Source organism: Physeter macrocephalus, chromosome 4 (genome assembly GCF_002837175.3).
Source record: "Physeter macrocephalus isolate SW-GA chromosome 4, ASM283717v5, whole genome shotgun sequence".
NCBI lineage: Eukaryota > Metazoa > Chordata > Mammalia > Artiodactyla > Physeteridae > Physeter > Physeter macrocephalus.
The window spans coordinates 18,654-41,536 of record NC_041217.1 but is presented as its reverse complement, the minus strand read 5'-3'; the positions used below and the strand labels follow the sequence as shown (position 1 = coordinate 41,536).

Sequence of the window (22,883 nt, the reverse complement as noted above, 5' to 3'; positions counted from 1 at the left end):
GCACAGAAGATTGGGGGAAGAGTGGAAAGGGCTATTCAGCTGTGGCTGCCATCTAAGAACTATTTGGGAATTTGGTCTGAAACTCAGAAGTCAGCCATGAAGACAGCCCAGAGCCCAGAGCCATGGGTTCTTCACCCCCTCCCCTCCTCTGCCTCCCCTGGTCTCTTCCTGAGTCTCACAGTTCGGTTTAACCAGCAGGCACAATCCCTCTGCTAGAGAAAGGCTGGCCGGCCTCTTTCCTGAACCTCTTTGGCTCCCCCTTCCCTTTGCTCTGGGAGTATCAAGACTTCTGCAGTTCTGCAAGCCTTCCGCATGGCTGTTTGTATCACAAACAGCTGTTTGTGGCACAAATCGAGGCAAATGGAAAAAGGACTGGGGCGACTAAAACCCTAAAATTCAAGTGGTTACAAAACGAGCCCAAGATTGCCTCTCCTTTATCCCCTGTGATTTCTAAGTCAAGTCCAACGGTGAGAGTCCGTGAATATGCAATTCAGATAACCTTGTATTGATGGGAGTCTCCAGAGATCTCTCACCTGTCTAACAGAGACACAGCAGAGCTAGCTGCCAAACACACAGGTGAACGGGCTGAAGAGACAGGACCTGCAGCTGATCCCTATGCCTGGTGCCCCCAAATGTCTGCAAGACAGGCACTTGAGACCATTGATTTTCAATATTTTCTTAAAAAAAATACAAACAAAATGAACTTGAGGTCAGTACAACTCAGGGAAAGAGGAAAAAAAGGAATTTCAGAGCAAAGGGGAAGTGCATCCTTCTTCAGGTGATCACGTCCCCACACTCCCAATACCACAGAGCAGGAATGTCACTGCACAGCACAGGGGAGCCTTGGAGGCACAGCGGGTACCGAAACTAACAAAAGGGTTTTAGTTGTTGATTATTCTGTCCTGGGATGAGTAAAATCCACTTTAAAGACAGGGAAGGGGCGTTCTAATAGCAAAGAACTACATGTACAAAACAGCAGTAAAAACCACGCCGTAGCAGAAGTATGCCCTTAAAAGAATGAGGGAGTAATCAGGCAGCTGAACTGCTAGGCGGCTGCCATCCCCGCCCCTCCCCCGCCCCCTCTAAACAGTATGGACGCCTAACAGTGGAGTGAGTAGTATTTGATTCAACAGAGGCAGACCTTCCCCGTATAGGTGAGTCACGGCAGGGAGGACTACTGTGAAATCACAGGAACTTCTGGCTTATCCCTGGCCCACTGAAGGCCCACTTCTCCTCCACCTCTGCTCACCTAACACGTGCTGGCTCTGTCACTCTCTCAGTCCCCAGGGCTCAGAAATACCAGGGGGCCACGGAAAGACCCTCAAACACCACTCCCTCCTCAGCCAGGTTCACTCACATTCCACCACGTCCAGCTCCCTTCCCACACTACACCCAGCTCTGACGCCAACCCTGTCCCCCTCTCCCCAGGCCCCCAAAGTTTTTTTGTTTGTTTTTGTTTTTGTTTTTTGCGGTACGCGGGCCTCTCACCGCCGCGGCCTCTCCCGTTGCGGAGCACAGGCTCCGGACGCGCAGGCGCAGCGGCCACGGCTCACGGGCCCAGCCGCTCCGCGGCACGTGGGATCCTCCCGGCCCGGGGCGCGAACCCGCGTCCCCTGCATCGGCAGGCGGACTCCCAACCACTGCGCCACCGGGGAAGCCCCCCCACCAAAGTTTTGACAGGGCTCTTCCCTCTGTTTTCCTCCGGAACGGAACTGTGCTGCCCCTGCTACCTGTAGACTAGGAAAGCTATTTATTGTTGTAAAACAAGAGTTGGTACCCTTCCAGTCATCGGGGCTGGATTCTGCCCACAGCCCGGCGCTCACACTCACCTTAATTCTCTGCAACACGCGCGGCACAACCTCAATGTATATCCTCCCCAGCGCACGCTGAGTCAGAAACGAGGAGAAAGTGCCCCCGCGGCGGGAGGAGAGGTGCTCTGGCCTCTCACACCCACTCAGTGCGCAGCCTCCGCCCTTGACGCTCTGCTGCCCACCCTCCTCGGGGACAACCACCAGCGCGAGGGGCGTCAAATAAGCACAATCATCGCGGCACTGGGGCCTGTAATCACCCTGTGCACACAGTGAGAAACAGACATTCTGGAGAGGATCCTTGGTTCCCTGCAAACTGTCTCTCGGCCCGGTCACTTCTCGCGGAGAACACACACTCCAGCGTCGCAGCGCTGGGTTCCCATGGAGGTCACGACCTCCCAGCTGTCGATGATGGGGTCGTAGCACTCGATGCTGCTCAGCAGGGAGTTCCCGTCGTAGCTGAGGGGGAAGAGGCGGGACTGAGCTCTGCAGCCACACGGCCCCCTCCCACACGAGCCTCTCCCTCCCGAACCAAACCCCATCTCCACCCCAGATGTGGCTCGGATCTCACCGCCCTGGGTGCCTGGTTTAACCCTCACCCTGCAATCGCATAAAGTCTCCCCCGAAGCACCGTGGCCCCGACGTAGCATCGCGGGGTGGTCATGCTAGTGACCGTTGTCCAGGAATCGGTGCGAATGTTGTACGCTTCGACAGAAGAAAGGTGGGCTGTACCATCGAATCCCCCCACCACATAAATATGGTCATTCAGCAGGGCTACTCCCGCACCTGGGGAAGAAAAGGTACAGCAAATGAATACTGCTAAACTCAGGATCTGAATTCTAGAAACAAAACACTGTCACTGACGGCTAGCTGAATTCCAGAATGGCCGAGGGATGGGGACGGGGCCAGACGGTCCTGGAAGAATCTAGTCCAGCACAGGTTACCCGCCTGTAAACCCTCTTGAACTGGCTGTCATCTTCACCTTCGTTAATTCACAGCCCAGCCCTTATCAGGAGAAAAGAAGGAAGTGGAAAAAAGAAGGCAATAAAGGGAGGAAAGGGGTCGTGACTGGCTCTGGAGCACATCTTGCCCAGAGGAAGGGCGCTCTCCTTACTGTACCCCAGCCTGGGGGCTCAGGAAGCCCCTTTGCTGCACACGCACATTCCCTCAGGCAGTGTGTACCACGTGCACAGAGCTGGACTGGCTGCTAGGATGCAGGGAGGGGCCCAGACGCAGAAAACGAGTAAGACAGGAAGCCTTCGCCCTCAAATTGTACCCTAGTCCAAGTTTAGGCTGCCTTTAGTCTCACCGTATTTAGAGACAACAGGCTGGAGGAGAGTGGACCTGGCTCATGTTTCCCTCTGTCTCCAGTGAAGACGGGGCTGCAGCCTGGTCTGATGCCTGGCCTGGGGCTGCACCCTCCCGCACCTACAAGGTTTGGACAGCTCTGTCTGCTGCCCCCCCAGATCTGACTGGTCTTACCAGAGCGCTTGGTGGCCATCGGTGTGACGTTAGTCCAGTGTCCTGTATGGGGATCATATTTCTCAACTGAATTTAAGATATTCAAGCCATCATACCCTCCTGAAAGACAAAGCAGAGGCCACTCCAGAAAGAGCGGTAAGTCCATACGCCCATATTCCCACTCTGCCTTTCTCCAGTGTTTCCACTAAGTCTTTTGGTTCCAGTTCTCCCTCAAGGGTTCCAATAATCCCCAAAGAAATCTGCCAGTACCCCGTTTTCTGCTTCCATGAAAAGGAGAATCCCAGTTAATGAAAAACATACTGCGACAGCCCGGGGTTTTAGTGGAAGGAAGTCTGCGAACTTCATTCTGGTAAAGGATCCCACCCCGAGGCTACGGCCCATCAGCCTCCCCGCGTCCCAGCCCGCACACCTAGGCAGTAGATGACCCCGCTGGCCACCACGAGGCCGGCGCCTTCCCGGGCCGTCTGCATGTCTCCCAGCATGCTCCACTGGTCGATGTTAGGGTCATACCGCTCCATACTGGTGTGACGCCTGCTCCCGTCAAAGCCCCCAGAGACATAGATCATATCTGCTCAGAATGAACAAGTCACAGCTATTAGAGAACGAGAGCCTTCTAATAACTCTCTTCTCTGCAAATCTCCCACAACTCTTTCCAATGTTTGGGGGCAAAAACAAGTGTTTTTTTAAGGGATAAGTCAATTAAGTCCTTTTTAAAGAGGACAGCACAGTCGAGACATGTAAAAAGAACGGGGTAAGATGGAATCTTCAGAAACATTCCAAGACTAGATGGGAATTTGCAAAAATACAACTAGTGCCAATTCCCCACTCAGCACACTGGAACTTGAGTTACCAACTCTGTGGTCAGCGTTGATACACCCACGAGTACTTCCGAAAGCAGAAAGGCGTATCTGATCTTACCGGTAGCCTCCACATTTCACAGAGAGGTATGAAACCCGATCCAGCCACCCCAAAATGCAAACACTGCCCTGTGCACCAGCCTACCTCCTAAGGTGGTGGCTCCAGCCAGGCCTCGTCGGACATTCATAGGGGCCACGGAATACCAGACCCCATCTTCGTCTGCTGTGTAGTCTAGACACTCCACTGAGCTGAGGCGGGAACGGCCGTCGTAGCCGCCAATCACGTAGATCCGGTCGTGAAGGGACACTGAGGCTACGTAGCGTCTCTTCCGAGTGATGCTCTAGGATTCGGGAGAGAAGAGGTACCTCTGTCATTTCAGTCATGCCAGTCTTAGGCCTCACCTTTTGCTGTCCTTCCTGTTCTTATCTACGCACCTCTGCGTCTTCACCTGTCACTGTGAAGCCTTCTGAGCAGAGGTTCATCCGCTCTCTGGATGAAAACCTCCTGCTTGTTGTGATGCTCTTAAAGATTAAAGGCTTCTGTACATTTGCCTCCTTCCAAGGCTTCCAAAGGACCTAATGTCCTTCTGTTATCCAGTATCCAATTCCTTTCTATTCCATAAGGCACTGGGCTAAAGACCGATATCCTTCCATAAAGTAGAAAGCTATTACCACAGTGCCATCTAAGGGCCAGGACCCAAAGACCCGAAAAGTTACGAGAAATGATCAAAAGATTTCCAAGTTTTCTCAGAATTACCATTGTTCATTCAGCACTGAAACAGAGACACGCCGAAGGAGAGAGATACAAACTTCCAAGTTCCACCGGACGCCAGTTCAGGTTAGCACAATTTAACACAGTGTTCAGGTTAACAGGGCACGAGGGGAGCACCCCGGGAGTTGCACAGGCAGCTCGGGAAGGCGCGGGAATGGTGGCGGCCAGCTGAGTGTGACTTGACACGGGGTCATTAATATTTCTGATGTCTAATTAGTCAGTAACTAACTACTGTAACTAACTGTTGTGAGGAACATGATGCTGTTACCAGGCTTTTCTACTCTAAGGGCTGGATGAGTTACGATCTGGAGTCAGGGACTGCATTTAAGCTCTTTCCCCAGGCTTGGTTCCACCACTACTTACTGGCAGAAAGCTCCACTCCTGAGTCTTGGGGTCATACTTCTCTACCACGTCGATGGGAGACTGCTGGCTTCCGAAGCCCCCGACCACCAGAAGCACTTCGTTGGCTCCTGAGGACAAGGGAGAAGGAGAGAGGTCACTCCCCCATCGCTGCTGGGTAACTCCTCCCAGCGAAGGAGAAGGAGAAACAGGGCTAGGATACCTTGTTCTCTGCAGCCCAGAGAAGCCATCTGAAATAGAAGAGTCATCATAAGGCTGCCTAATAGGGAATTATTTCTTCCTGAGAACCTGAGTCTCTGAAATTTAAATTTCTGGACAACATTAAAACTCCGAAAGGCAAGCTTGAACACACCCTACACCATTTCAACCCATCTAGACAACTCTGGCTGATTTCACAACAGGCTCCAAGTGCAGGCTGGAGGCTGGAGGAGCTCTCTCTGCCCGTCTCACCCCGTAAAACTCAAAAGGGGAGTTTTTTTGTGATGGCAAAGAATGATCTCCTAACCTTGTCCCCAAAAAGTTGAGAGTTGTGGCTTAGGAACCAAATGATAGATTAAAAAAGTCTTTTCCATGACTTTTATATTTCCAAATTAGCCAACTATATGACCACATTCCCTGCTAATTCATCAAAACTGCCAGGTAATCATAAGACTAGGCTTTTAAAGGGAGTCTTTTTCTCTACTATTTTCCCAAACAAGACATTTTGATAGCTTTTATATTGTCCCCTTTCCCCTAAGGACTTATTTGGAAAATATTATTCTGATAATATTTCTTTTGAGGAAATCCCCCGTGTATTGCTCTACTGGAGAGAACACTTAGCTGGAGCATTTAGGGAAATTCAGTCACCAGGAGGGCACTTTGTTGACCTGGACTTGAAAGAGCAAATGTAGTACCTTTAAACTGACCAGAAATACAGACAAGCCCCTAATGAGGTCACGGCTGTGACAATCATCCACAGCTGCTACGACCATCAGGGGAAAGCTCACATACCGCTTCATAACACTCAGCAGGAAGCATGCCACCATCACTTACGGAGTATTCTCGCCGAAAAAGTGAGGCTGAATCCTGAATCTTATCAAGCGTCTAGTCTAACCACCAGTTTACAGGAAATATAGGGGACAGAAGAATGTGTTAAATGAGACTACTTGGATGCAGTCAACAAAATCTAGACTGGGGGAAATTCTACAGGTCTCCTCAACAGATAAATTGCAAAGGAAAACCAAAGCAGGAGGGAAAAAACTATGGATTAAAAGAGACTAAAGAGGACTTCCCTGGTGGCACAGTGGTTAAGAATCTGCCTGCCAATGCAGGGGACACGGGTTCAATCCCTGGTCCAGGAAGATCCCACATGCCACGGAGCAACTAAGCCCGTGTGCCACAGCTACCGAGCCTGCGCTCTAGAGCCTGCGAGCCACAACTACTGAGCCCACACGCCACAACTATTGAAGCCTGTGCGCCTAGAGCACGGGCTCTGCAACCAGAGAAGCCACCACAATGAGAAGCCCACGCACCGCAACAAGAAGCCCACACACCACAACGAAGACTAGCCCCCGCTCGCCGCAACTAGAGAAAGCTCATGCACAGCAACGAAGACCCAACGCAGCCAAAAATAAACAAATAAATTAAAGCCCAACAAAAAATATGTGGAAAAAAATAAAGTTTCAAAATAAAATAAAAGAGACGAAACGGTGCTATGAACTCAGTGCAATGTGTGGGCCTTGTCTGGATCCTGATTGCAGCAACTGAAGTGTCAAAAACAGAGAAAAATCAATTACTCGAAAACTGAGGAAGTGTGTATGTGTACTTGATATCTGATGAAAATAAATACTTGCTGGTGTGTTTCTTATCTTTTAGAGATACACACAAAAGCATAATATATGGATGGAATTTTATCCTGTCTGGGATTTGCTTCAAAATACGTAGGCTACGAGTTGATAATTGTTGAAACTGGACAATAGGTATGGGGGAAATCCTTATATTTTTCTGTTTTTATACAGGTTTGAAATTTTTCTTAAACCCACACATAAAGCACGGGCTTTAACCTCCCCCTCTGAGAGGGCGCCTGTCTGTGAACTTGCCAAATAAAGTACGTGGCCCCTTCTCCAAGGTGAGCAGCCATCTCCTTTTAGAAAACAAAGCATTTGAGCAAAGGGCCCTTTTCTACGATGCAGATTTTATTTCTGAAATCCCTCCAAGCTGGGGGAGGCCAGGGCCTGCGTTGGCAGCGCTTCCCCGCCATCTGCCCCTTTCTCCCCCTCTGACTCGAGCAGAGGAGGTGAGACAGTGACGACTCCCGAAAGCACCCACAACAACCGAGGGATTTTCTACGCTTCGCACATTAAAAAAAATACCATTGATTTTCAGCTTTAATTTCAAAATCTGGAGGACCGATAGCACTCCTGTTGGCTGCAAGTTTCTCAGTAAACGTCCTGGTAACCCTGCACCCACAGAGGAACGTGGACAGGGTGTCAGCGTGAGTCGCTCAGCGATTTATGGCTCTGAACCCTGGGGCTCCCAGACCACTAGAGGCTGGGGTGTCCGAACCTCTGTGCAAGGAAGGCCTCTTGTCATTACTTTCCCTGAAAGATCGTGTGTTTTGAAAGACTGCCTGCCACGTTAGTTTAAGTGGTGAACTCCCCCGCTGCGGCTGGAGGAGTTCATGTCCGTGCCAACAGAGCTTTTGATAAGGATGAGAGGGCCAGTGTTTTAACACTGAAAACATGTAATTTTAGTCAATTCTGATGTCTGTTTAGCCTGTGTAGCTTTTTCTAGCACAAAAGTGATTTTCTTTTAAAAAGTTTAAAAAATAACTCAAGGGCTAGTATGACGTCATCCTCACTCACATGTTACCCACCCTTTGGTTAAAAAGATTTAAGAATTTTATGTCTTGTGATTATAAAACATATAATATATAAAATACATTTTCACTGTTAAAAAGCTTAAAAAGAAAGTGTTATGAAAAAATTTAGCTATAATTCCACAATACAAAGACACACCAAAACATAAGATTATTTCCTTCCAGTTTTGTTTCTAAATGTAAAACATAAATGGGATGTAGTGCATCCTGTTTTTATTTCATTTTCTCAAGATATTAACAAAATCCTTTAATGTATGATTTTCAAATTCTTAGGCATTTCAGGAGTTCATGATTTGGGGTTATAAATGATCACATATAACCCTATGATAAACATCCTTGAATATGAAACTTTTCCCAGTCATTTTCTTAACACACTAATGGGAGGGCTGCCTAGTGAAGAACATGAACCTTAAAGAAATCTTTTGATCTATATTATAAGATACTGAGGTTGAAACAAATTCCATTCCCACCAACACTCTAAAGGTGCCAGTCCATTCTACTCTCTGTAGCACTGGTATTGTTTTTTTATTCTTTGATACTTTGGTAGGCAAAAAATTGTATTTATTGTTTTAATTCTTGCCTTATCGCTGCTAAGACTTTATAACTACTCCGGCTGACTCTCGCCCCTTATATTTAGCAGGACTCCCCTTCTATGAGCCGTACACTCAAGTCTCTAGTGTTTCTTTCTTGCATGCATTTTTATGAGCTCTCTGCATGCAAATGACTTTAACCTTTTGCTGTGGCTGCAGCAGATTTATTTTCCTGATTTTTCGTACAGTGTTGTACACGATTTTTGTTTAGTCAAGTACACTGGCCTTTTCTTTTGCAACTTCTTCTATTGCTTTGTGCCTAGAAAGTCTTCCTCCCTCAGAGGAACTCCTAGGGTTTCACTGTCTTTGGACCCTCAGCTGGGACCACTACTCCAGCAGACTTACTAATGTGAGAAAGAGCCAGGGAAAGGGCTGACCAGAAGGAAGCCTGTTTGTTCTCTGCCAAGGAATGGGGCACTTGTCAAGTTAGATTTTTATCTTTAGGATGAGGAAAATGTGTCTAAAACACCCGGTAAGAGCAGTGTGAAAAGGCACAGTACCCACTCCGAGGCCGCCCGCCAGTGCCACCTCACTATTGTTTTGGCGGGGAGGAGGGGAACGTGTGTGCGCTGGGGTGTTTTGTTGGAGGAAAGTGCGGACAGGCTGCAGGACTGCTAAGAACAGGTTCACGGACCGACATTTCCATGTGCTCAGAAAAGAAGCCAGTGACAAAGTAGGAACTACAATTTCTATTACATCTTTTATGAGAGAGTAATGGGTAAGATTAACAGTTGAAACAAAATCCCCACACATTATTTGGCATGCTGTTTTTCCTCAGCTGTATATTTAAGTTCCTTCTGCTGTATGCAAAGAGCCATCATCCTGGTAACTGACTTAGCAACTCTATGAATAGAGACGGGCAGAGGACAGGCTGGCTGGAACAATTTGCTTCTAAGGTACTAACGTGGAGATGCTAAATTAAGAATCTAGTAGGGAGCAGTTTCATTATTTCCTTCCTAGAACTTTTGAAAAACTGACCTCAAAACTATGAGGGCATGTAGAATCATATTCTAATCCCTCAAGGTCAGGACAATAAGCAAGTTCTCTGAGCAAGCAGGAGCTTTCTGCTGCCTGTTCAAAGAAAAGCAGGAAATGCACTCTAAAGAACCTTCTGGGTTTAGTGGTTCACACAAATTTTCATTGGACTTAGTTTGATTTAACAAGCAATTATGTACTGGTTGGGACACTTCTGGCTCGACAAGAAAGAAACACATCTTCTGTATCGGAAAGAACTCTAGTGGCTGAATTGAACTCCTTTCATATGCCGACGAAGAAATGGTAATCCAGGGAAGCTGCAGGACTTGTCCAAGTTCAAACAGCACGTCAGTAGACTCACAGAACTGGGAGTAAAAAATCAAAGTAAGCGAAATGTCTGAGCTCCTAGTGCTAGGTTCTTTCCACTACATCACTGGCTCACCTGCTACTTACAGAATATGTATGTGTTATTTCCTCTGTAAGCTTATGGTAATAACACAGAGGTGAGTAGACAAGATGCTAGTCGTTAATGTTCCCCCACAATCTCACTTCATTAAAGGTTTAGGGTTTATCCTGTATACATACCGTCTGTTTATGCTCAGGCCAACACACATATATGGGAGTTGCTGCCTCTTTCTTTTCCCCCGCTCAGTGTACACAATCAATCTTACGTGTATCTGACGCAATGCTTTTAACAGTTTCGTGACATTCCACGGTACAGCTGTGCTATAATTCAGTCAACCATTAATCCCCCTTTACTTGGCATTCAGGTTGTATTCATTTTTTTCTGGATATCAGCAATATATAGTAAACGTTCTTATGCATATATCTTTCCTCATATGTGCTTATTTCTATACTGACACACTGTTTCTACAGTACAGATTCCTGGAGGTGGGACACACAGGGTGTGCCCGTTTTAAACTCTAGTGACTACCTTGTTCTAATCTGCGGTTCCAGACCTCCTAGTGGAGCATCTTTTAAGCGCATGGTGTTCCGTCACCCATCCTCCTCTGTGTGCTACCTGTGCGCCTGCCATGCTGCCTTCTGTGGGGTCACTGCTCTTTTTCTTGTTGATACATATGGGTTCTTTTTACAGTAGAAATGTTAACCTTTTGTCATACATAATTGAGTATATTTTCTCCCAGTCCCCGTCTTTTGACTTTACATCTTTTGCCATCAATTAAAAAAAACAAAAAACCCCAAAAAACTGATGCAGTCAAGTAACCTTGAAGAGTTCTAGGTTTTTCTGTTTTAGTTCAAAAGGGGAGTAGAGGGAAGGGAGGTTGCTCTCTCATGGATACAGAATGTCAGTTTTGTAAGATGAGACGAGTTCTGGACACGGGTTGTACAACTGTGTGAATGTATTTAACACTGCTGATCTGTACGCTTAAAATGGAGAAGATGGTAAATTTTATGTTATGTATATTTTACCACAATTAAAAATAGAAAAAAAAGGCTCCCATCCAGAAGTTATACAAATAATTTCCGTATAATTTCTTCTAATATTTTCATGATTTTTCACTTAGTCCTTCAATCTTTTAAAAAAAATTTCCTTTTGTATTTTTTCAATTTATCTTGTGTTGATTGCATATCTCTGTATATAACAAGCGATACAGATCACATTTTGTCATCTCCCGGGAATTAACAGAACAGCATCCCTTTAAAAACAACAATAACAAAAAGTAGTATCTCTAGGTGGTGGAATTATGGATGACTCATTTATTTATTTTTTGCCTCTCTGTATTTCTAAAACTTCTACAGATATGTACTACTTATGCCATTAAAAAATGAGATAAATCATCATTCTACTTAAATCTATCAATGAAAGGCTTAATTATCAATTAACACCTTAGCACACATGACTCCACAGTCAGATAAGAGCAAAAATAGGAAGTGATAAAAACAAGATACCACCCCATATACACAGAGTAATTTATAACCTATGAAATGCTATTACATACAGTATCTAGGATCCTGGGACAGTGAAATGGAAGTGACGTAACATTTGAGCACAGATTACGTGCCAGCTGCAACGTCAGGCATCTTACAAGCGTGATGTCACTGGGCCTCCACAACACCCAGTGTGATAAGACATTCGTGTCCTCATTTCAGAGGTGGACGCGTTGGCTCAGACAAGTGGACACCCTGCCCAGGCTCACAACCAGCCAGTCACTGGCTGGGCTGGGATCTGAACCCAGGTCTGTCTGCTGATATGACAGCCTCCGTGCACAGCACTCACGTGTGCCGAGAGCCGTTCTCAGCCTTTCACTTACTCTTCACGGCAGCCTTCAAGGGAGGAGCTACGGATACCCCCATTTTACAGATGAGGCAACTGACACAGAGAGGCTGAGGTTCCTGCCGAACACCCGGCAAGTGGTAAGTGGGGACCCGCACCCAACCCACAGTCTGGCTCAAGTCCAGGCCCTTGACCACTGCATGCCATTGCCTCTGACCACCCTGGACTCCTCTGCAGCTCACCACGCTGCCGCTTCCCCTTCCTCTTTTCTCTTCACGTGAAGAAGGGCAGAGGTGGGGGAAGCAGACCACTTACTCACTACATGGCATTTGAGATCTTTCTAATTCACAGGCTCCAAATATACTGAAATACAGTGATAACTTGTGTTGCGTAATACTTGACAATTTATGAAGTGCTTCACACACTCTATCTCATGTAATCCTCCAAAGAGTTATGTGAAATAGAAGGGAAGATATCCTTGGTTTCTAGGAAAGAAAGCTCAGGGTGGTAAAGGGACTTGTACAGGTTGACACAATTACTACAAGATGCCAGCTTACCTAGACGCGCCCTTGTCCTGGGTCCCTGCATCTGACTGCGCAGCTCAGGCCTCAGATGAAACTTCTTTGCTTCATCAACGAGGTCCCTGCACTGTAAACTACAGCGGATGAAAGGCTGAAATACAGCAGGTAGGAGAGTGAGCTGCAGGCCATCTCTAATAAAAGCATAAATGGCACACACAAAGAATTAAATTCTTAACACAGAAAACCAGTTTCCAAAGCCCTGTGGTTCCAGGAGGGCTGCTGGTAATAATTAGGCTGCGGGTTTCCGGAATGATTAAAAAAAGATTTTTTGAACAGACGTTACATGATTCAAAGGTATGTGAGAGGAATGTGAGTGGACGATAAGGAGGAAATTACAAACAGGAGGCAAAGCGTTTGAGACGTGACACTAACCACCGGCATCTCTTCTAATGCGAACGACTGCAAAGCTGTGCCTGTAATTAACTTCCAAAGAGACCAGGGCTGGGCCAGAAGCAGGTGCGCATACGCACGCGCAGCCCGCCCGCCCGCCCGGGCCTCACCTACACATTACGGATCAGCGGCCCCCAGGGTACCGTCCAGGCAATGCGCATGGTGAAGGTCAGAAAATGCACCACCGAGGCCTCGGGCTGGAGAAACACGTATAAACAAACACGATATGATCCAAGTTGATATTCTTGGGTTGACCAAAAAGTTCGGTTTTCTCGTAAGCTGGCTCTAGTAGCACTTAGCTGCCTTTAACTTCATTCGAAACAATTTTGTTAGATTGTATTGCGACAGCTGTCACATCGGTGTGCGTTAGAAATACTTATCAAAATTGGTGAATTTTTGTGTAGCCATTTTAATACTGAAGATGGAAGAAAAAAAGCAACATTCTTGGCATATTATGCTTTATTATTTCAAGAAAGGTTAAAAACGCAACTGAAACGCAGAAAAAGATTTGTGTAGTGTATGGAGAAGGTGCTGTGACTAATCAAATGTGTCAAAAGTGGTTTGCGAAGTTTCGTGCTGCAGATTTCTCACTGGACGATGCTCCACGGTCTGGCAGACGAGTTGATAGTGATCAAATCGAGACATTCATTGAGAAAATCAATGTTATACCACACGGGAGATAGCCAACATACTCAAAATATCGAAATCAAGCATTGAAAATCATTTGCACCAGCTTGGTTGTGTTAATTGCTTTGATGTCTGGGTTCAGTATTAAGTGGAAAAAAACCTTCTTGACCGTATTACCGCAAGCGATTCTCTACTGAAAGGTAACAAAAACGTTCCGTTTTTCAGCTGTGACGGATGATGAGAAGTGGATAGTGTACAACAATATGGAACGGAAGAGATCGTGGGGCAAGCGAAATGAACCACCACCAACCACACCAAAGGCCGGTCTTCATCCAAAGGTGATGGGATTGGTGGGGTTGGGAGGGAGTCCTCTATGATGAGCTCCTTCCGGAAAAGGAAATGATTAATTTCAACAAGTACTGCTTCCAGTTAGACCAACTGACAGCAGCACTCGACAAAAAGCATCCAGAATCAGTCAACAGAAAACACATAATCTTCCATCAGGATAACGCAAGGCTGCATGTTTCTTTGATGACCAGGCAAACTGTTACAGCTTGGCTGGGAAGTTCTGATTCACCTGCCAGACATTTTACCTTTGGATCTCCACTTAATTTGGTCTTTACAAAATTCTCTTAATGGAAAAAATTCCAATTCCCTGGAATAATGTAAAATGCACCTGGAACAGTTCTTTGCTCAAAAAGATAAAAAGTTTTGGGAAGATGGAATTATGAAGTTGCCTGAAAAACAGCAGAAGGTAGTGGGACAAAACGGTGAATACGTTGTTCAACAAAGTTCTTGGTGAAAATGAAAAATGTGTCTTATATTTTTACTTAAAAACTGAAGGAACCTTTTGGCCAACCCAATAAATGCATCAAACTCCTTTCATGCTGGCCTCACCAGAAGTCAAAAATAGAGACTAGGTAAGCAAAGTGTCTTTTCCAAGGCAATTTGGAACACTTTCTGTTTAACAGAGAAGGGGACAAAATTTATCATCCAATGTTGCTTATGCAAAACACTGAGGAGCACGTAAAATGAAAAGACAACAAAGCACAAAATTAAATTCAGCCATAGACTTTCATTCCTGCCAGGAGACTGACTGGCCAAGCGACCGCCTGCAGACTCCCTGCCCCAGGCCCCCCGGGCCCCGCTTCCCAGGACCGCCTCCTCTGAGGTGAGCAGTTCTGAGTTCAAGACACGAAGCTACGAGAGACGCCCACAGTCCTGGGCCCTGTGTGGCTCACCTCGGCGTCTATGACGTCCGTGATGTACCTGGGGGTCAGCAGGGGCATGCGGACGTACTGCAGCAGGTCCGGCAAAGACTCTTCGCGCTCCTTCTTGGCGTGCTTCACCCAGTTGATGACGGCCTCGAAGACCGGCTCTTCAGAATCCACCTGCGAGTGCGTGACCACATCGTGGGGCTGCTCTGCAACCTCACTTCCCTTCCCTTCCCGCCCCATGCCCGCCACCATCATTTCCCATCTCCCAGAAATAAGTAGGCTCTTGGGAGAACAATCGTTTCAGACACAACTTGCTGAGATCATGAAGAGAGTTATAGTCAGATTGGGTGAAAAAAACATCTGAGAGAGAGAGTACCTAATAGACCATCAGTCACAAATCGGCTTTTAATTGAGAATTTTCCCCATTCCTGAATTTTTTTCTGGTCATTTCTGAAACTTCAGCAGGGGAAGGGGGAATCTGCTGCCCTATTCGAAACTGGCTCTTTTTTAAAAAAAATTTATTTATTTTGTTTATTTTTATTTTTGGCTGTGTTGGGTCTTCGTCGCGGCGCGCGGGCTTTCTCTAGTTGTGGCGAGCGGGGGCTAGGCTTTGTTGTGGTGCGTGGGCTTCTCACCCCAGTGGCTTCTCTTGTTGCAGAGCACGGGCTCTAGGCACATGGGCTTCAGTTGTTGTGGCACGTGGGCTCAGCTGTTGTGGCTCGCAGGATCTAGAGCGCAGGCTCAGTAGTTGTGGCGCACGGGATTAGCTGCTCCGCGGCATGTGGGATCTTCCCGGACCAGGGCTCGAACCCGTGTGCCCTGCATTGGCAGCCGGATTCTTAACCACTGCGCCACCAGGGAAGCCCCCGAAACAGGCTCCTAAGGTAACTTATATTCATAGGTGTTGTCTAAGGACCTCCATGCTCACTCTCGGACCCCTCAGCCAAGGCTGTGAGCAGGAACTTCCCTTACGGCATCGTAAAGAGTGCAGGGTCTTCAAAGCACCATCAATTAGTATTTGAGCAACTACTCTGTATTAGGCACCGTGCTATCTGAGATGACACATATAATTAATCATTTGGGGAACTTAGGTCTAAGCTACATATGACAGACTGGATAAGACACACCCTAGAAAACCTACATTACGTCCCTGGACAAGCACAAGGTACAGTAACACCTAGTACCTCCCCGAGACTGACACCTGAGGACTAGGCCTGTGTCCCTCCATCAGCCCCTAGAGTGTGTCTGTTCTGAGATAACTTTCAGAGTGTGACAGTGCCCAGACAAGGACATCACTCTGTGCACTTCTCTCAAGAACTGAAAATACAGAAAATGTTTCAGAATGTTCATTCATTTGATGGATTTACCAAACACCTACTAGTGCCAGGAATTGTGGAGGGTAATTATACAACGGAGAACAAATCAGACACGAACCTTCCTCTTAAGTGGGGAGGTAACTGTTAAATCAGAAAAACGAACAATCCCATTCTGTCATTATGTACCACATAGGAAAAGTACAGGGGCTGTGAGACAGAATAACACGAGATTTCTTCATTTAGGCTGATGGGACAGGGAATGCCTCCCTGCAGGAGCAATAGGTTTAAACCTGATGGAAGAGTAGCAGTTAGCCTCGGGGCAGACAGAAAGCACTTGGAAAAGCCCTACCACTGCACTGTCCAACACAGTGGCCGTGAGCCACGTGTGCTCTTTACATCTACATTAATTTAAAGGAAGTTAAATTAAAAATTCAGCTTCGGGAATTCCCTGGAGGCCCAGTGGTTAGGACTCCACGCTTCCATTGCAGGGAGCACAGGTTCGATCCCTGGTCGGGGAACTAAGATCCCGAAAGCCGTGTGGCGCGGCTAAAAAACCCCCCCCCCCAAACCCCAAAAGTCTGTCCTTAATAAAAATGAACGTGGCCGAAAAAAAAAAAATTCAGCTTCTCAGTCGCACTGGCCACATTTCGAGTGCTCAACAGCCACCCGCAGCTAGTGGCCAGTGAACTGGACAGCACAGACACAGGTCCTTTCCATCTTCACAGAGCTTTCTGTTGGACAGCTTGGGAAACGACAGAGGCTGGTGTGGCAGAATGAATGAGGGAGGGGACCAAAAAGATCAAGCTGGAGAAGTAAACAGAGCATCGGGAGACTGGATTTCACTCTAAACCGTTAACAGGCTTCAAGTAGGCCAGTGCTGGGCCACACTGATGTCTGGTAAAGATTCCTCCGAGAGCCACAGAAGGGCAGCGTAGAAGGGCTAAGAGCTGGGAGGCCAGTTAGAGGCTACTCTGGTGCATCAGGCAAAAGGTGATGATGCTTAGACTACGGCAGTGATGACAGAATCTGTGTAACCAAATTTATGGGAGGTCAAACTAACCCAGCCTACTCTCGGATTACATGCAGGTGAGGGTGCCGAAGGGTGGTCATGATTTTTTAAATAAACTTTGGTTAAAGGCAAGGATGACAGGCTAATAGTTCTGAACAGCTGCGCGCTAGACTCTGACACATTCTAGGTTTAAATTAGATATATCCATTTAAAATGGGGTTTTTCAATCACGATCCGAGATCCTTGATCTTACTGAGGACAGAATAAACTAGAACGGCAGAGAAACAGCTAAACTGGGAAGAAAAACCCCCAACACTAATGCTTCACTATGGAGAAAATATTCTCCATAATAAATTTTCCCAGAGACTTCGTTTATGTATCGGGCACTGACATTCTTATTTAATGCTCAGAACAGCCCTACGTACGAAGTACGACTATCATTCACATTTTACGGGAGAGGGATCTGAATGAAGGTCAGGGGTTAGGGGACACGGGTCACACAGCCAAGCCCAAACCCCAGTGTGACCCTGAAGCCCGTGTTGTTTTAAACAACGTGACACACTGCCTCCATTGTTTCAAGTACTATTGTTTTACATGGTCCAGAGGAAGCGTCAGCCCCGGGGCCAGACATCTGGTTCCTGCTTCTGGCTGGTATATGAAAGAGAAAAAATGTCATTTGCTGAAAAAAAGCAAAGGCCAGTCTCGCTGGACACCAAGGAAGCCTGTACCAAAGAGCTCATCACGGCTCCCGCAGAGGTCGGTTGTTTCCCCTCCCTGTTCCATCCGGTTTTATCCCCCAGTCTCCACTGTTCTAAAATAAATGGTTGCTGTGACTACTTCCAGATCTGGTCAAATAGAAACACAGCTCACAGCTCCGTGGTGAGGAGAACAGAGTGTGCGTGCAGACGGGCGGCGCAAGCCCTGCCCTCCTGGCCGCGTGAGGGTGACGGCTAATCACAGCGCCAGTTTCCTCCGCTGAAAAATGGACACAGTTCTGAGAATTGAACAAGATTTACAAATGCCGTACTTCCCGGCAGTCCAGTGGTTAAGACTCTGTGCTCCCAACGCAGGGGCCCGGGTTCCATCCCTGGTCAGGGAACTAGAGCCCGCGTGCCGCAACTAGGACCCGGCGCAGCCCAATAAATAAATAAATTAATTAATAAACGTTTAAAGTCGTTTCTCATTATTATCTCAGGAGAGCGAGAGAGGAAAAAAAAATCAGAGAACTCTTAGCCTCCTTAGAGAATCGAATGTCTCCTCTCTGGGGAAAACAAACCCAACAGGTGGACTCCTCCCCAGCACTTGGCTCTGCTGGGTGTCTTCCAGAAGCTCCTAACCAGAGGGCCGGAGCACTGGAGAGGAACGCCTGGCGGCGGCGACACGCACAGCCCCCGCCGCACTCACTCCAGCTCCCGGCCTAACTACAGATCCACACGCAACCGCCGCTCTGCGGAGGACGAAGCCTCGCTCCCTGCTGGGCCGCGTCCCTGGGCGCTCCGGCACTCGGCACTCGGAGGCGGGACCCTTCCACTTCAACGCCCGGTCCGCAGGGCCCTCCACTCCCACCGGCGCTGATGAGCTGCCTCCGGCTCACCATCTCCAACCTGCTGCCCCGTCCTTTCTGATCCACTTCCTTTACAATCCCATTTAAATCCAGAAGGTTTTCTTCTTTCCTCTATGGAACTTCCTCCCCTTGAATAGGCTCATTATTCTCCTGACACTCAAGTCGTCATTTTTGTCTTCCTGTTTGTCGCCACTACTACTCCGTGAATTCTCTGGAAACAAGACTGTCTCTTACGCACTCTTGGCTCCCCAGCACCCGGCACGGAGACGGCTATATAGGAAGACATTCTTGGTACATGTTTTAAAATGCTTATTCCAGGGCTTCCCTGGTGGCGCAGCGGTTGAGAGTCCGCCTGCCGATGCAGGGGACGCGGGTTCGCGCCCCGGTCCGGGAGGATCCCGTGGGCCGTGGCCGCTGGGCCTGCGCGTCCGGAGCCTGTGCTCCGCGACGGGAGGGGCCGCGGCGGTGAGAGGCCCGCGTACCGCCAAAAAATAACAATTAAAAACAAAAATAAAATAAAAAATAAAATAAAATGCTTATTCCATACTGTTTGATAGTGATTCTTAACCGCTGGGATCACAAATTTCACTGAGGGAGGTCGCGAACTCCCTGCCATAAATAGGCAGATACGTTTGGCATGTAATTTCCGGGCCACTGAATGAAACCTTAGAGCTGAATGTGGACCCTGCTACGGAAGCACAACGAGTCCGCCTTGCTTTCTGGTCCTCTGGCCCAGTCCTCAAGAGAGCTAATGCCAAGCCAAGTCGGTACCTGGATCTCATCACACTTGATGAGCTTTTCCACCTCTCCTTGGCTGAGAAGAATGAATTCTTCATGCCGCACCACTTCAGGAAAATGCTTCTGGCTAAAAACCTCAGCTGCTCGCATCAGATCAACACAGTTGTGAGTTTCCGCAAAGTCCCTGATACCCAGGCAGTTAGAAGGGTCCAGCTGGCTTTCCAAGAACTCACAGCAGGCCTGCTTCACGCCTAGGACAGACAAAGACAGTGAGTCCTTGAGGACACTCGGCCAGGTGGATGGGCCTATATTCTTGGATCACAACACCTCCCTGTCGTATCAGAGGAACCCTGGCTCAACGCCTAAGAGTCAGATTAGAAATTTTATGCTTTGGGAATTCAAATCCTATTTTTGTCTCACGTGCTGTGCGGCCTTCTGCAAGGACTTTACAAATGTCTGCTGCTGCATTAGAACAAGTGCGGCAAGACGAACTGCTTCTAGGGACGCCGCCACAATTAAACAAACATGCCTATAAAGCTCTTGGGAATCAAGCTATAAAACCAACTCAATTCAGCATCGTGTACCTAATTTCTACTCCACACGAAAACTTACTGAAAGACTCCGGTGAAGGAAAAATAGGAGATACTGATAACAATCTCATATTGGTCTAACTGAAAAGCTCAGAGTATAAAATTAACGTTAGAGCTGTGCACTACTGCAAAAACTTCACACTGTTTCAATCATGTATCAAAAACTGAAAATAACAGAAACAGAACTGGAGGTTAGGACAGACGGGCTGGGAACCGCAAGGGGGAGCATCTCCAACCCTGTGAAAACTTTACACTTTCACTTTTGTGTGTCAGTTTGAACTTTTAATAGATAATTTATAGGATCCAACAAACTACAGGTACAGAAGGGCTTCTGGGAATAGCCCCGCGAGGCTCCCTACCCACCTGGCCATCTAGTTCCCTTCCACGGAGGCAACGGCGCGTATCAGGTTTCTGTGTTTCCCTGCAGGACTGCTGTGCACGTACACGGAAGGAAAGGCATCTATTATCCCCTCCTCCACTTTTTTAAAAACAAAAAGTAAATGCTCTCTTCCGAAGAGCCAAAGACTCACATTTGGAGGCTACTCTATACCACAATTGAAATCTCAACTTCCGTGCCACGGGCAGTAAACACGAGGCCCACGGTCCGTCTCCTTAATTTTCACGATTAAGTTTACATCACGAAGCTTAAACATCTCCAGGGTCACCGTGGCACGAACAACTTTAGCATCTGTACCTTTCAGCTGAAGCAGGCAGGCTGCAGGGAGCAGTTCCTGGACATTCTCCACCGTCACATGCACGGTCTCCGTGTACACAAAGTCCAGCAGGATTTCCATGGTCGAGGCAGTTAAACCCTGGATATCTACATACGGTTTCCCCTTCTCTGAAAGCTGAAAGTTCAAAGGGTATGAAATCATGGTGGTTATAATTCCACAAGATTAAGGCAGAGTCTCATATACCAGAGCTTGAAGGGACGTTAACAATATTAACTGAATATCGGAGGAACCCTGGCTCAACGCCTAAGAATCAGATTAGACATTTTATGCTTTGGGAATTCGAATCCTATTTTTGTCTTATGTGCTGAAAGATGTAAAAAAAAAAGATCGACTATTTTGTTTCATTTGTACAAAGCAAACACGGCATATATTTGTAGCTTTTCAAATAGCGGGAGCTATGTGTAACCCAAGAAGATACAGAGGTGACACCTTCCTGGAATATTAATTTTACTTGTGAATAATTTAAAATGCTGCTTTCACATTAAAACAAATACAGACGTAACACCAAATAGAACCAAAAGTTGCCATGAGCATGCCACTAGTGTCCATGAGCTTCTAAGATGAAATACAAACTTCTCTGAGATTTCATGCTTGTAGATGCCCCAGGAGTTCCGGCTCCAGACCCTCCAGGATGAGCCAGCACTGTCCTAATCTGTCCCTAGACTACACACAGGTCATCTTGACAGGGCTTCTGCTGGACCACTGAAGACAACAGGATTGTTTGATACTTCTTCAAATGCTGGGTTGACTCTCTTTTGGGATTACTGAATTACTGGCGGTACATTTAGTCTAGACTATATCCTTGGAGTTATGAGTATAGTTGAGGCCAGATAATCATAGAAAATGGTTTAGCTAAGGGTAGAAATCTTCAGTTTTCCAGGACAGTAAACCATCTGAAAACTGATTACCTTACAAAAATTTTACTAGATTGTAACCTTAGTTTAGAAATTCCAATTACTTACAAAATTCCAGGGCAGGTCCATTATGAACTAAATGTCTTTATCATCAGCCCAGAATAATAATCAGAAAGTATTCTCTACCAAAGCCAAGTACAAAATAAATCCCTAACAATACGAAAGTCACCAGTACCTTATTTTGGAAAAACATTTTACTAACATTTAACACAGTATAAGTGTTTACAAACAGAAACATATAAGTACATTTATGTCAGGAATTTCTTAGTCAATAAACTATATTCCCATTAGCCAACTAGCTTAAATATGTAAATGAGATCACTATGTAATAACTTAAGAGCAACTGTAATATTTCACATTAATATTTGCTTTACAATTTTTCAGGGTGCCTCTCATTTACTATTATTTCATCGGATTCTCACAGTAACCTGGTAAGGCAGTTAGGTCCGATATTACTGCCCTTTAAGACATAAAGGATCTAAGGTTCAGAGAAGTTATGTGACTTGACCAAGGCCTCAACTAATAAGCGACGGATCAAAGCCAGGCCTCCTGCCTCACCCTGTGCTCTTCCAGTTGCACCACATTTAAGGAGCAATTTAGGGATGGAAGAGAACGAACAAGCCATCAAGTTCAATCACTCTGTTCTACGGACAACCTAGTGAGGTTAGATGGTCACCAGGGTTCACACAGAATTACTAAGAGAACGGAACCTAAAATCCAGGTCTCTCCCACCTCCTAGAGAAAGGAAAATAAAAACAAACATAAACAAATGGGACCTAATGAAACTTAAAAGCTTTTGCACAGCAAAGGAAACCATAAACAAGATGAAAAGACAACCCTCAGAATGGGAGAAAATATTTGCAAATGAAGCAACAGACAAAGGATTAATCTCCGAAATTTACAAGCAGCTCAGGCAGCTCAATATCAGAAAAACAAACAACACAATCCCAAAATGGGCAGAAGACCTAAACAGACATTTCTCCAAATAAGATATACAGATGGCCAACAAACACGTGAAAGGATGCTCTACATCACTAATCATTAGAGAAATGCAAATCAAAACTGCGAGGTATCACCCCACACCAGTCAGAATGGCCATCATCAAAAAATCTACAAACAATACATGCTGGAAAGGGTGTGGAGAAAAGGGAACGGTCTTGCATTGTCGGTGGGAATGTAAACTGATACAGCCACTATGGAGAACAGTATGGAGGTTCCTTAAAAAACTAAAAATAGAACTACCATATGACCCAGCAATCCCACCAC

General features: G+C 46.6%; 1 protein-coding gene across 9 annotated transcripts in view; it reads right to left on the bottom strand.

The window, feature by feature from the left end:
• Positions 1-1,650: 1,650 nt before the first annotated feature.
• Positions 1,651-22,883, bottom strand: part of KLHL12 (kelch like family member 12) — a 27,703-nt gene continuing 6,470 nt past the window's right edge. For 2 of the 9 annotated variants that reach the window (XM_024130648.3, XM_007121161.3), the window contains exons 3-12: positions 20,664-20,817; positions 19,413-19,630; positions 14,777-14,926; positions 12,495-12,609; positions 5,283-5,389; positions 4,293-4,488; positions 3,700-3,858; positions 3,291-3,389; positions 2,408-2,594; positions 1,657-2,267 (exon numbers count right to left, since the gene is read on the bottom strand). In XM_024130648.3, the coding sequence (XP_023986416.1) occupies positions 2,141-2,267; positions 2,408-2,594; positions 3,291-3,389; positions 3,700-3,858; positions 4,293-4,488; positions 5,283-5,389; positions 12,495-12,609; positions 14,777-14,926; positions 19,413-19,630; positions 20,664-20,817 (1,512 nt within the window). In that variant the 3' untranslated portion in view covers positions 1,657-2,140. Of the gene's footprint in view, positions 2,268-2,407; positions 2,595-3,290; positions 3,390-3,699; positions 3,859-4,292; positions 4,489-5,282; positions 5,390-12,494; positions 12,610-14,776; positions 14,927-19,412; positions 19,631-20,663; positions 20,818-22,883 lie in introns of all 9 variants that reach the window. The other 7 variants (XM_024130654.3, XM_028488205.2, XM_024130647.3 and 4 more) reach the window with 7 other exon arrangements.